Source organism: Tamandua tetradactyla, chromosome 3 (genome assembly GCF_023851605.1).
Source record: "Tamandua tetradactyla isolate mTamTet1 chromosome 3, mTamTet1.pri, whole genome shotgun sequence".
Taxonomy (NCBI): Eukaryota; Metazoa; Chordata; class Mammalia; order Pilosa; family Myrmecophagidae; genus Tamandua; species Tamandua tetradactyla.
Window position 1 is genome coordinate 206,323,246 of NC_135329.1, and position 12,527 is coordinate 206,335,772.

The window sequence follows — 12,527 nt, forward strand, 5'->3', positions numbered from 1 at the left end:
CATTAGAGAAAATGAAATCTACTAGCCTTGGAGAGTATTAAGGGACTCTTATGTCCATGCCACAATAGCATCTTGCTATGAAAAGTAAGCAATCAGAGAACAAAAAGAGCTCATGAAATTGAAAAGCATGATGGAGGAAATGAGTAGAAAAACCCAACAGAGACAATGAAGAAACCTAGTTAGTGATTCAGAAGACTAAATCCAGGGATTCTTCCAGAACATTGGGAAAAAGACACAAAGTGAAAATGACACACAGAAAGATGAGAGGTCTGGAGAAAGTTCTGGGAGATCTATGAGGCTGGATGAAAAGCAATGGTCAGTGAAATAATCTAAGCAACATATACACTGCATCGTTTATGTTGCAATGACCTGTCAGAAGGGAAAGGCAGCGATTATTCCCATTTTATAGACGGGGGAACTCAGGTTCAGGTTTGGAGGGGGAGTTACTGGGGGTCACCGAACTGAATGAGGAGCAGCTGGCCTTGGAATCCATACATGCCTGACCCTTTCCAGATTGCCAGAAATGCCTCAATGAGACTCCAGGTAAGTATGTTTAATGACAGTACAGAGATACTTGAGTTAAATCACAAGTTACAGCCAGGGTGAAAATGCTAAGGAGGCAAGAGGAGCTGAGCTGCAGGGCACCTGCTAGCTTCTATGTGGACCTCTGCTCTGCCTGAACCCTGCCTTCTGCAGGACCCTCCACTGGCTTCCCTTCGGCACTCTGGCCAGAGTCTCATGAAGGGTTAGCTAATGTTAGTTTCCTAAAAAGACCTGGAGGAATGTTTCCTTTCTTCTCCTTTCTTGCCTTCTTCTTTTCCCTTTTTTTAGTGTAAAAAAGAAAGGGATTGAGATTAGAGCATTTAAGGTTGATTTTAGCTCATGCCAGTCATTTACGCTTGAATTGAATCAGTTAAATGGGCTAATAATTTATTGTGATGATTAAATGACAAAATGCAGAGCACACAGCTTTGCCAATTGTCAAGCAGCTACATGCTTGTATTGCAGTCAAGGTCGACAATAGGATTGTTTGGTGCGCTGAGCAGGCAGGTGCCCGTTCTCACCTGAGAACCCACCTGTCCACGCAGGACAACATTCTTCCAGCAGGGGGCGGCGGAGGGTCTGGTTTCAATCGCCCAAGTCGGGCAGGCGGAGGAAGAGTGTTTTGAGGGAGGGGCACCTTGTTCTAGGTCATAGGCCTTGGACGGGTCACAGAGCCGCTGATATTGGTAGAAATACTTGATGAAGAAGAGAAGATGATACATTGATGGGACAGGGATTTAAATATGAAAGCACAGAGGAGGTAGACATGGAGCCAGCAGGCCCACTTGCCGCCTTCGGGGGCCTTTGTCCCGTGAGCAGGACGTGAGGACAATCAATTCCAGTCGTGGTAAGTGCCACAAAGGGATAGGGAAGACCTACCCCTGCCTGCCCGGACAGAGAAGGCTGCCCTAGGAGCTGACCCTGGAGGCAAGGCCTGAGGATGTGCAGACAGGGGGAGAGGGGCAGGGGCTCCAGGGCTGGGGGTGCTGGGGGACAGCTGAGGGGAGGCCCTGAGCAGGGGGAGGGTGGAGCGGTCAGTGCGGCACTGACCCGCGCTGTGAGAATGGCTCTAGGCGCCACCCCCAGGGGCTCCCTGGTCCTTGCCCTGGGGCTGGGCAAAAGGGGCCTCTCCCTTTGTGCTAATCCATTGAGCTGCAGACCCGGGCTCACACATTTTCTGCAGGGGGGTGGGGCTCAAAGCTCTGCCTGGACCGGGCAGGAGCTTGGCACACAAAGACATCTATGCCCCGCTGTCTTCACTGAGGGAGTGTTGCCTTCTAGACATTGCTATGAAAGTGCTTTTTAAGAAAGATGTACAGAGCATAAAGCAGTGGTTCTCCACACAGGCAATTTGTTTGCCTAGAGGATATTTAGCAATGTCTGGAGGTATTTTTGGTGATCACAGTGAGGAGAGGGGAATGTGGGAGACAGTGCCACCAGCATCTGCTGGGTAGAGTCCAGGGGTGCTGCTAAATATCCTACTGTGCACACAGCAGCCCCCACAACAAAGAATTATGTGGCCCCAAATGCCGATACTGCTGAGGGTGAGAGACCCTGGCACAGCCATACTAGAAAACATAAGCTGATGTGATGACTTTAATAAAAAATTTCTCCACAACCAAGAGCTTCTCAACTAAGTAAAAGAAAAAGCAAAATGACAAAAATTGCAGTAAATATCACAAGGGGTTCATTTCCCCAGTTAGATGAAAGTAAATGAAAAGTTCTATACAAGATGGGCGAATATGAACAGGTGATTCTCAAAAGAAAAATTTCAAATGACAAATATTTTTTAAAAATAGGTAAATCAGTTAGGATAAGCAAGACAAAGTTGCAATTAATTTATAACCAGCCTGCATCTCAGTGGTTTATTATAGGTATCAGGAAAATATGGCTTGCAAGCCAAGTGAGACCTGTCACCTGTGCAGAGAAAGTTTTACTGGAACACAGGCATGCTCATTTATTTATGTATGGTCTTTGACTGCTTTCACGTCACAGCAAGCAGAGTTGAACAGTGGAGGCAGAGACCGTGTTGGGGATCGAATCATTTCCCCCACAAAATACATGCTCTTAGTCTTAATCTGTGTTCCTGTTAGTGTGAACCCATTTGTAAATAGGACCTTTGGAAGATTTTATAATTAGTTAAGGTGTGGCCGTATTGAATCAGGATGACTCTTAATCCATATGACTGGCAGTCTTATACAGAGAGGGGATTTCGACACATTCAGAGAAGCCAGAAGTCAGAGAAAGCCACAGGAGGTGACCAGGGGACAGAGACAGAGAAGCAAGCCAAGGAACTCCAAGGACTGCAGCAAACCAGCACCAGAATGCTACAGGCTCAGCGAGAAGGCATTGCTCGTCGAGACCTTGAGGCTGGACTTGGAGCTTTCCAAACTACGAGCCAACAGATGCTTGGTGTTTAAGCCAACCAACCGCATGGTATTTGTCAAAGTTGCTCTAGCAAAGCCTGCAAAGCCTAAAGGAGTTAAGATATTGCTTTCATGGAAAATGTTTGCTGAGTGCTGGTTTAGAAGAACGAAGACTTACTTCTCCCTTGAGCTACCCCAAGGAAGAGGAGGCTCAGCCTCTTGTCATTGATGCTCACGGACCAGGTGACAGACAACTTCTGTCTAGGGCACAGCTGGTCTCATGGCCATAAGAAAGAAACCACACCAGCTCTTAAAGCTTTGGCCTGGAAGGGACCCTCTCACTCTGTCCACATTTCCTTGGCCATGCCAAAGCCCACGGGCATCCGTGGAGCACAGTAATACCATCTACCCAGCTTGTTTAGCCACCTGCACAGAGCCAAGAAACTTGAGCAAGCACAGCAGTGGGGTATCATTCTTTGCCTTCCTATTTGGCAAACACAGAAGAGGCCTGTTATATCTAGTCTTGGTGAAAGTTTAGGGAAAAGAGCATCCATACAATGCTCAGAGGGATGTAAGGGGGTAATAGTTTGTTGTGGGAAACTGGACAATATGTGTTAATTTTAGATACATAGACACTTGGACCAAGGGACTTGACTTCCGGGAATGAACCCTTAAGAAAGAATCATGAAAACGTGTCCGCCCTGAGGTTGGGGGCCATTGGGCTGCCTGAATGAGAGGAGCCCCCAGACTCAGGAGAGAGGCAGGGCAAGGCTGGTCAGCTGTGGCAACTCCTCTACTACTGGGGAGGGGTCACGGGGTGACACCACAGCTGCGGTGACCCACTGCCCAAGGACACATTCTGCCCACAACTGCTCTCAGAACAACAAATCCTCGTTCTCCTGTGTTCCTCCTGCCCCCTCTGCCCTGTACCCCTCCCTCCTTCCACTATTCACTTTGCGCATCTGCCTTACCCTGTGCCTGCTGCCTGGGAGATCCTCCCTCGCCCATCCATTCAAATGGAGATCCCAAGAGCAGCCTTGCCCTCTGGTTCGGACATTTGGGCACATTCAGTCCTTGCCTTTTGGGCCCTTGTCATGACCTTCTAGCGACTGGTTGAGTTGTCCTTCATTTGAGTCACCTGATCCACCACCTGCAGCTCCTCCTGGATTCCAGGCACAGGTGGGGCTGCCCCTGGGCCCAACAGTGATTAGTGAATAGTTTCAATCCAGGCCCTCAGTGAACCTCCACCCCCAAGTACCACTCCCCACCTCTTCAGGAGCGCTCTCTGTTCCCCTGTACCTCACTTTTCTTGGCTATTTCTCTATATTTCTTTCTTTTCTTGAGTGCACTTTTTATCCAACAAACTTACAGTTTTTATTCCTGTTTCTCTGTTATCCCATACAACTCCTCTTTTGTCTATTAATTGTAGGTGTATTAATTAGTTCTAAGTGAATTAATTATCCTGTAAACCCCACAAGGGCAGGTATTTTCACCTGTTGTGACCACTGCTGGACCCCTAGAATCTAAGACATAGGCTAAGCACATACCTGGCACATAATCCATCTTTGCTGAGTGAACATATAAGAAACAGTATATTTCTGAAGATGTCAGAATGATGTATTGTTCATTTTTGAAAGTCATGAGGTCTCAGGATTCCCTGACTATTTAAATCAAAGGGTTTCTAGGAAAGGGCAAACTTTGGCTACAATCAAGAAGTCACTGTCCAAGTTGCAACCTTTTTGGAAAACTTAGATAAAATCTTGAAACACAGAATTTGTTGAGAAGGAAGGGGCATTTCTAAATTCCAAAAAAAGCATCTTTATCCACCAAAACAAAAGCTTTGGAGGTCTGAAAGTCAAGCTCTCCTAGAAGTTATTGGTAGAGAAAACTCAGTGTACAGAGAATCAGTGTCTTGGAAGGCACGGTGGTGCGTAGTGGGAGGAAGAGGTGTGTTGGACAGTGTCTGTCAAGCAGCTCTGAGCCCCCTTCCAGTTCAAACCCCAAGATTGAAGGGTGTGGGAAATAAGCAGAAAATTCTGGGCAAACTCCAAAGCAGGGGGTTCATGTCCTGGATCGTGCTGAGAGGAGAACATCTGCCAGGACGCCCCACGCCCCCGTAAGGGAATGGAATCCAGTAGAGTCCCCGGTGACTAGTGTACCTCCAACATGGGATAAATAGCTTTGAATAAAAGTATCAAGGAAAAGGACAAAGGAGTGGAGATGGGACAAGGGTGAGAATGGAGAGGAGTAGGCAAAAGGACGATGATAACAAGAGGGAGAAAGCAGAAGATCCAGAAATATGGGGATTTTCACAAAACATACTTTCTGATCCAGCAGATCACACGGTCACTGCGTGAGGAGACGAAGGATAAGCAGGTGTAGGTTCATAGGGGGGGCTTTGGAGGCTATTTGACTCCAGATCTAATTCCAGGTCTGGAACCAGCTCAGCGCCTGCCTTCTCCCTTCCCTGCGGGAAGTGGCCCTTGGTCAGCCAAGTCAGGACCCCAGTGAGCACAGAGGGAGTGCCAACTGTGCTTTTCACGCTTACCTCTTGGGAATCTTTTTTTTGGCCTTCTTCTTGAACTTGACCATATACATTTTTTCCTCCTCTTTTCTAAAAAAAAAAAGAACAACAAAATCATCTTTTATGGCTGTAAATAATGATCTACAAGCCTGCGATGTCAATGATTTTAAATACATTTTCTCCTATCTTCATATCACGTTGGGAAGACAAGAAAATCAGGAGACCTACGTAGGGAAAAAAAAGTATTCCCTTCTACATGGAAATGGAAAAAAACTCAATGAAGATATACCAGAGATATACTAAACAAATACCATTTAAAATATGTTATTTTTCAAATTAATAACCAATTTTTTCAAGACAAGGAAAAAATACAGGGAAAAATGGTTGTAAGCCATAGAGAGCAGAAGGTTTAAAAGGTAAAGAGATGAACAAATTAGACTGCTTAAAAATTTTTTTAATTTTCATGCTTCAAAAAACACCTCCACAATGTTAAAACAACAAATTCAGAAAATTTTCAATATATGAAACATATAAAGGGTTAACACATTTAATCAATAAAGCAAAATATGAACAGCAGATAAGAAAATGGGCAAAGAACACAAATTCAAAGTGCTCAAAGATATACAAATGTCAGCTTATTTAAAATAATCTTAAACACACTAATAATCAATGAAATGCACTGTTTAGGTTTTAAGGAGACCCAAACATTTAAAAGTTTTATCATGAGGATGGAGGAAATGAGCACTCATATTTTTTTTTTTTTTTTTTTTTTTTTTTTTTTAAAGGAAAGACAGAGAGAAGGAAGGAAGGATAGAAGGAAGGAAGGAAGGAAGAAAGGGAAACATTTCCAAACATTTTCTTGCTTTATTGTATTTTGTTTTTCCGTTTTTGTTACATGGGCTGGGGCCGGGAATCGAACCGAGGTCCTCCGGCATAGCAGGCAAGCACTTTGCCCGCTGAGCCACCGCAGCCCACCCAGCACTCATATTTTTAATGGGAATGTAAATCATTATATTTGGTGACATGTATAAAATTTAAGATTTGCAGACTAACCAAATAATCTGTTGGAAATTAATACAAAGGAAATTATTAGCCAAGTGTGCAAAGATATTAACATCCACATATATTTTCATGTAAAATTTAGAAATAATCTAACTGTCCAATAGGTGATTATTTAAACAAATTGCGGCTTTTCATTCAATAATGTACTATGTAGCTAAAACAAAGAAAAATAGATAATAGTGACATGGAGATGTTTATACTTCATGTCAATGAAAAAAGTGGTTTACAGAATAGTTTATATAGAATAGGCATATATATATATATTTGATATATATATAAAGAAAAAAGTATGAGCACTTATAAAGCATAAAAACAAGGGTTTTTCTACATGATTTTTCTGTAAACCTACAACTTCTGTAATTTAAAAAAACAAATTAGGTGAGAAAGCAGATTAAATAGGTGTTTCTCTTCCTGGTTTATAGTTTCCTTACTGTTTGCAGATATTCCTAGGAACGATGTATCACACAGAATAGGACAGGTTAAGGCTCCAGGAACCAGCAAAACCAAATACAAATTTACTTCGCAGCCACACAAAGTCCTGGGTGGGTCTAGACTCCAATGTGGGGCACAGTCCTCTGGGTGGCACGCAGAGATCCAGGACCCCCTCCCTCTTCCTCACACTTCCACAGCCAGAGGGGAAGATGGTGTGGAGAGTTGCATGGTGATCAGAAGGGACAGTGCCCCTCCAGCCCTATGGTCTGAGCTGCTGCTGTGGACCCGCAGCCTGCAGGGGCTGGGCAGGGTCGCATTCTAAGCCTGCTGGTTGTTTTCCTACACCTGGTGTGCAGTTTGAAGCTATTATGTACCCTAGAAAAGCCATTTCCTGTACTCCTCCTTCAATATTGCTGGGTGCGATCTTTTTGACTGTTTCCATGGAGATGTGACCCACCCAATTGTGGGTGGTAACTTTTGATTACATGGTTTCCGTGGAGATGTATCTCTACCCATTCAAGGTAGGATTGCTTACTGGAGTCCTTTAAGAGGGAACCATTTCAGAAAAAAAACGTAAGAGCTCACACAGCCCAGGGACCCTCACAGCCAGAGACTATGGAAATGCAAAGACAGAACAACCCCTAGGGAATTCTTATGAAATGAGAAGCCAGGAGAAAAAGCTAGCAACATCACCATGAGATATTAAGCAAGCCAGAACCTGTGGAGAGCCAAGGGAAGCTAAGAGGGGAAAGCCACCCCAGAGAAGCAAAGTGGGGAACCCCCACAGGAAACAGAGGCTGAAAGCAATGGAGCCCAGGAGCAAGGGACAAGCTGATGCCAACCACGTGACTTCCCAGCTGACAGAGCTGTTCTGGACAGTCTCAGCCTTTCTTGAGTGAAGGTAAACGTTTGTTGGTGCCTTAATTTGGACACTTTCAATTCCGTAGAACTGTAAAATTGTAACTTACTAATTTCCCTTTTGGAAAGCTGTTCCATTTCTGTACATCGCATTCTGGCAGCTTACAAGCCAAAACCACTGGTCTCTCTTTTTTCCTTTGCAAGGAAGCCACTGATTCTAAGCTTTGCATTTGTGTTTCTAGAATAAAGACTACATTTCCCAGCCCCCTTTGGAGCCAGGTGTGGCCACGTGAGTGGTCCTGGTGGTGAAATGTTAGCAGAATGATTGTAGCAAGTGTCCTCTCCTGGAGGCGGTCCTCCTCCTTTGACCTGGCGTCGTTCCCTTTGGCTGGAACTCAGGCTTGCTGGCAGGAGGATCCCAAGGAAGGTGAAGCCACTGGCCAGGGATGGGGAAGGCAAGGACAGTGATTGCCAGAAACACTGCCAGCCCTTGACGAGGGGAAATAAACTTGCCTCTTGATTTAGCCACTATTTTGGGGAGTGCTTTGCTGTCACACACGACAACCTAATCCTAATGGTCACGGCAGACTGCTTTTAGGGTATGGGAAGTTCTCTGGGTTGAAAAAAAGTTAAATCAGTGCTTTGGAAAAGCATAGATCTTTTTCTAGCTAGGAAGTTCTTTTCTGATCTAGAAAGGCATAACAAACAGTAAGAGTAACTTCAAATCTAACCTAGCAGAGACAAAAGAGTTCTTTATACTTACGCCTTTTCTCAGGAGATTTTTCCAAGCGGGGCTTATTTCCATTATCTATGGAATCTGGAAAGTAATAGAAAGAAATTTTGAAATAAGCAAGCTTTACACCTTGTGACAACACTCATTTCTTTCTTTTTTTTTTCTTTTGCATGGACAGGCACCGGGAATCGAACCTGGGTCTCCCGCATTGGCAGGCGAGAACTCTGCCTGCTAAGCCATTGTGGCCCACCCCACAACACTCATTTCTGACAATACTGAATTAACAAAGATTTGATGCGGTTATTTCTGTCCTTCCTTTTTATGAAGAATGGCAGCTCTTGGTTCTAGGGGACCAGGAATTTTCTCCTGGGCCAGGCAGTAGTTGCCCATATGACCTTGGAAAAATCCACTCATCCTTCATGTGTCTTAGTTTCTTCAGGTGCAAAAGTGCAATAAACTATTCAACCTTCACCAAGGGCTGTTTTGAGAAGAAAATGAAATTGTCCAGGTGAAGGTGAGAAATATCACCATAAAAGTCAATGCAATGAAGGTAAAGCTGTTAAAAATGACCACTGGGATTTCGGGGCGGTCACCTTGAAATCATTCTTTCTGACAATAGCTAGTTTATTTGTCTTTTGGGAGTTCTATGAATTCACAAAGCCGTGACCATACCAGCAGCAAACAGCAGACTCAGCTCTCCCTGCTCCAGAGACAGTGGCACCAACACACTCCAGAAACGGGGATAAGGGAGGACTAACGGTGAGGAGCAGATGGACACACGCGTTTTGCCAGCACCTGCCCACAACTACCACGTCGGTTGCACGTGCTTACACTGAATATTCATTTTGTGTTTATAATGGGAAGCTCACACCCTCATTTTTCCACAGAGGTCATGTGAGAAACATGGAGATTGAGATTCTAGGAAAAGACTTGCCCCATGAGAAGGGAACTTTCAATGGAGTACCAAGAAGATGCTTAGAGCCCATTCTTGGTGGCAGAGATATCATCCCCAAGGGGGAAAAATTGGGGTTTGGTGTGTGTGTGTGTGTGTGCGCACAAAAAAACTTACTCTTTTATGTGTTTAACACATATATACACTATATAAACAAGATATTTAATATTTGTATTAAAATATCTTAGGGGAAAGAGTCATGATTAGGAAAAAAATAACTAAAAAGTCTCCCTAGGGCAGTGATAATGAAAAAAAAAAAGGTTGAGAAACACTGGCTTAGAGGAAAGCAGCTGTGAATTTGGGCTCCTGATTACTGCATCCTAGACCCGCAGCCTCTTTACCAAGCATGATCCTCGGTGGTGTACGAGGTGTATCCTGGGGACATTTTTCTTCATTCGTTTCTGAAATGTCATCACTGATGTCTGAAAACAGAACAATATTTCTTTCAGCTCTCCGTAATACCCTCTGCAAATCCCCTGGGAAAAGGCTCCCCCCTATCCCGGACCTGAGGCTGGGGTGGGGTATCCGGGTCTTGCCTGAGCCCCCAGGGACACCCTTCTGAGACCGCATCTGCACCAGGACTGGTGCTGCCCATGCCAGGGTCTGCCTCCCACTCAGGAGGGCAGGGCAAGGCTGGTCGTGGTGGTTTTCTCATTAATTAATTAAACCTCATCTGCTCCCCTACACCAGTGGCTCTCAAATGAAGTCTGTGAACCTCTGGGGTGCCTGAACTCCTTTAGGGGCTCTGCAAGGTTAAAACAATGATCATACTAATAGAAGATGAGCCTGGCTTTCTCACTGTTGACTTTTGCACTGATGGAGCAAAAGCATGGCAGGTAAGACTGCTGGTGCCTTAGGACAAATCCTAGCAGCCAAACCTTAGCACCAGTCATTGTGTCCTTCACCGCCATATGCTCACCGGCCCAGTTTCATTTAAAGATGCCGTTGATGAAGCAACACAATGATTAATTTATTCAGTTTCTATCCATGAGTAGACATCTTTTAAATGTTCTATGTGGAAAGGTAGGGAGTATATCTGAAGGACTCACGATGCATATTGAAGCTTGATGGCTGTCACAAGAAAAAGTACTCGTGTGTTGTTCAAGTTGTGAGCTCACTATATAATTCAGTGAACCAGTATTTCCCAAATGAGCAAGGCATGACATTGTGAAATCTTGTATATATGAAAGATCCATGCAAAATGCAAGATAGCATAATGTATTTTATGGACATGGTACAAAAAGTTCATTGATATGGTTTCAGAGTCTGCATTACAACTAACCTTTAAGAAACTCCCACTTCTCAAGTTTTGGTGTAATATCAAAGATGGATATCCAAATTATCTAAAAACACTTAAAATATACTCCACCCTTTTCAAGTACACATCTGGGTGAGGCTGGGTTTTCTTCCTAAACTTCAATAAAGCAATATATCACAAAGCTTGAGCCCAGAAGCAGAGAGAAGAACTCAGCTGTCTTATTAAGCCAGACATAAAAGAGCTCTGCGAAAAAGGTAAAGCAATACCATTCTTCCACTAATATATTTTTTTGGTTTTGGAAACTGTAGTTATTTTTCATAAAAAATATGTTACTGATGTTGCCCTGTAATTAGTCTATTACTGTTACTTTTAAAGGAATTAATAAACATTAAAATTCTATATTTTAACTTCTAATAAGGTAAATATGGATACATATAACTCATATAAACAAAACCTCTTTGGGATCCTCAATAATTTTTAAGACTTACAGGAGTCTTAAGTCCAAAGAATTTGAGGACTGCGGCCCAGGCACAGCTGACCTTTCCTCTCTTTGCTCTCCCGTATCCTTCTTGTCCCTTCACCCTCTCTCTCTGTCCCCCTCCCTCCTTCCACTATTCACTTTGCACATCTGCCTTACCCTGTGTCTGCCGCCTGGGACATCCTCCCTCACCTACCCATTCAAATGGCAGATCCCAAGAGCAGTCTTACCCTCTGTTTCGGACATTTGGGCACATTCAGTCCTTGCCTTTTGGGCCCTTGTCATGACCTTCCAGCGACTGGTTGAGTCGTCCTTCATTTGAGTCACCTGATCCACCTCCTGGAGCTCCTCCTGGATTCCAGGTACAGGTGAGGCTGCCCCTGGGCCCAACAGCGATTAGCGAATAGTTTTAATCCAGGTCCTCAGTGAACCTCCACCCCCAAGTCCCCCCTCCCCACCTCTTCAGGAGCTGTCTGTTCCCCTGTACCTCACTTTTCTCCTGCGATTTCTGTATAATTCTTTCTTTCTTTTGCTGTGCGCACATTTCATTCTCCCTGAAACTTACCATCTGAGCTCACTCCCCATACTACCTGCTAAAATCAACTAGATAAATTTTGGAAAATTCAAGAGCAGTGGGGGTTATTTCCTGTTTGTGTGGCAAGCTGCTGCTGTGAGGCGCCACATCAGAGCAGTAATGGCCACATCATTGTGTGGCCTGTTCAGTCAGAGAGAAAGGGCCTTGAGAAGTCTCTCCCCAGGCTCCCCCAGGAGCCTAGATGCAAAATGGGGGAAATACAAAGGTTCCCATATATCATCTAGTGGGGAAGGTGCACATCCTCAAAGAATTAAGAGGCAGGGAGACCTCTGCATTGGAGGGGGCTACAGTGAGGGTGGGATGGAGGCTGAGGCTGAGACAAGAGGATTTGTAATGCCAGGAAGAACTGAGGGATCTGCTTCATTGTGGAAAATAAAAAGAGCACAATTTTCACTGGCAGTGGACTTAAGATGCCAACATCCGCAGGATGACCACAGGATACCTCCATGGAGGACGCCTCCTCCTGGTTGCTGGACGTGTGGGCTTTTCCCCGCACCCAGGTACCACAATGGAAGTAAGGATGGCCAAACTTTTGAGTGGAGGCACCCAAGCCAGCAGAAGTCCAAACATTGAATCTACTGAATAATTTACCCGAAAGGAGACTGGGTCAATCCAAAAGGGTCTAAAAGCTGCCCTTAATTGGCAAGTTGAATTTTTTTTTTCAAAAGAAGGGCTTCAGAGAAGATCAGAGCTGTTACAGAAAATAAAAATACTCTTTTGCTTTGT

At 44.5% G+C, this 12,527-nt stretch overlaps 1 protein-coding gene across 4 annotated transcripts in view; it reads right to left on the reverse strand.

Moving 5' to 3' along the window:
* Positions 1-12,527, reverse strand: part of SP110 (SP110 nuclear body protein) — a 49,710-nt gene that overhangs the window by 15,066 nt on the left and 22,117 nt on the right. For all 4 annotated transcript variants that reach the window (XM_077155385.1, XM_077155384.1, XM_077155386.1 and 1 more), the window contains 4 exons: positions 11,437-11,586; positions 9,812-9,892; positions 8,549-8,602; positions 5,458-5,523 (listed from right to left, as the gene is read on the reverse strand). In XM_077155385.1, coding sequence (XP_077011500.1) covers positions 5,458-5,523; positions 8,549-8,602; positions 9,812-9,892; positions 11,437-11,586 — 351 coding nt within the window. The remainder of the gene's footprint in view (positions 1-5,457; positions 5,524-8,548; positions 8,603-9,811; positions 9,893-11,436; positions 11,587-12,527) is intronic.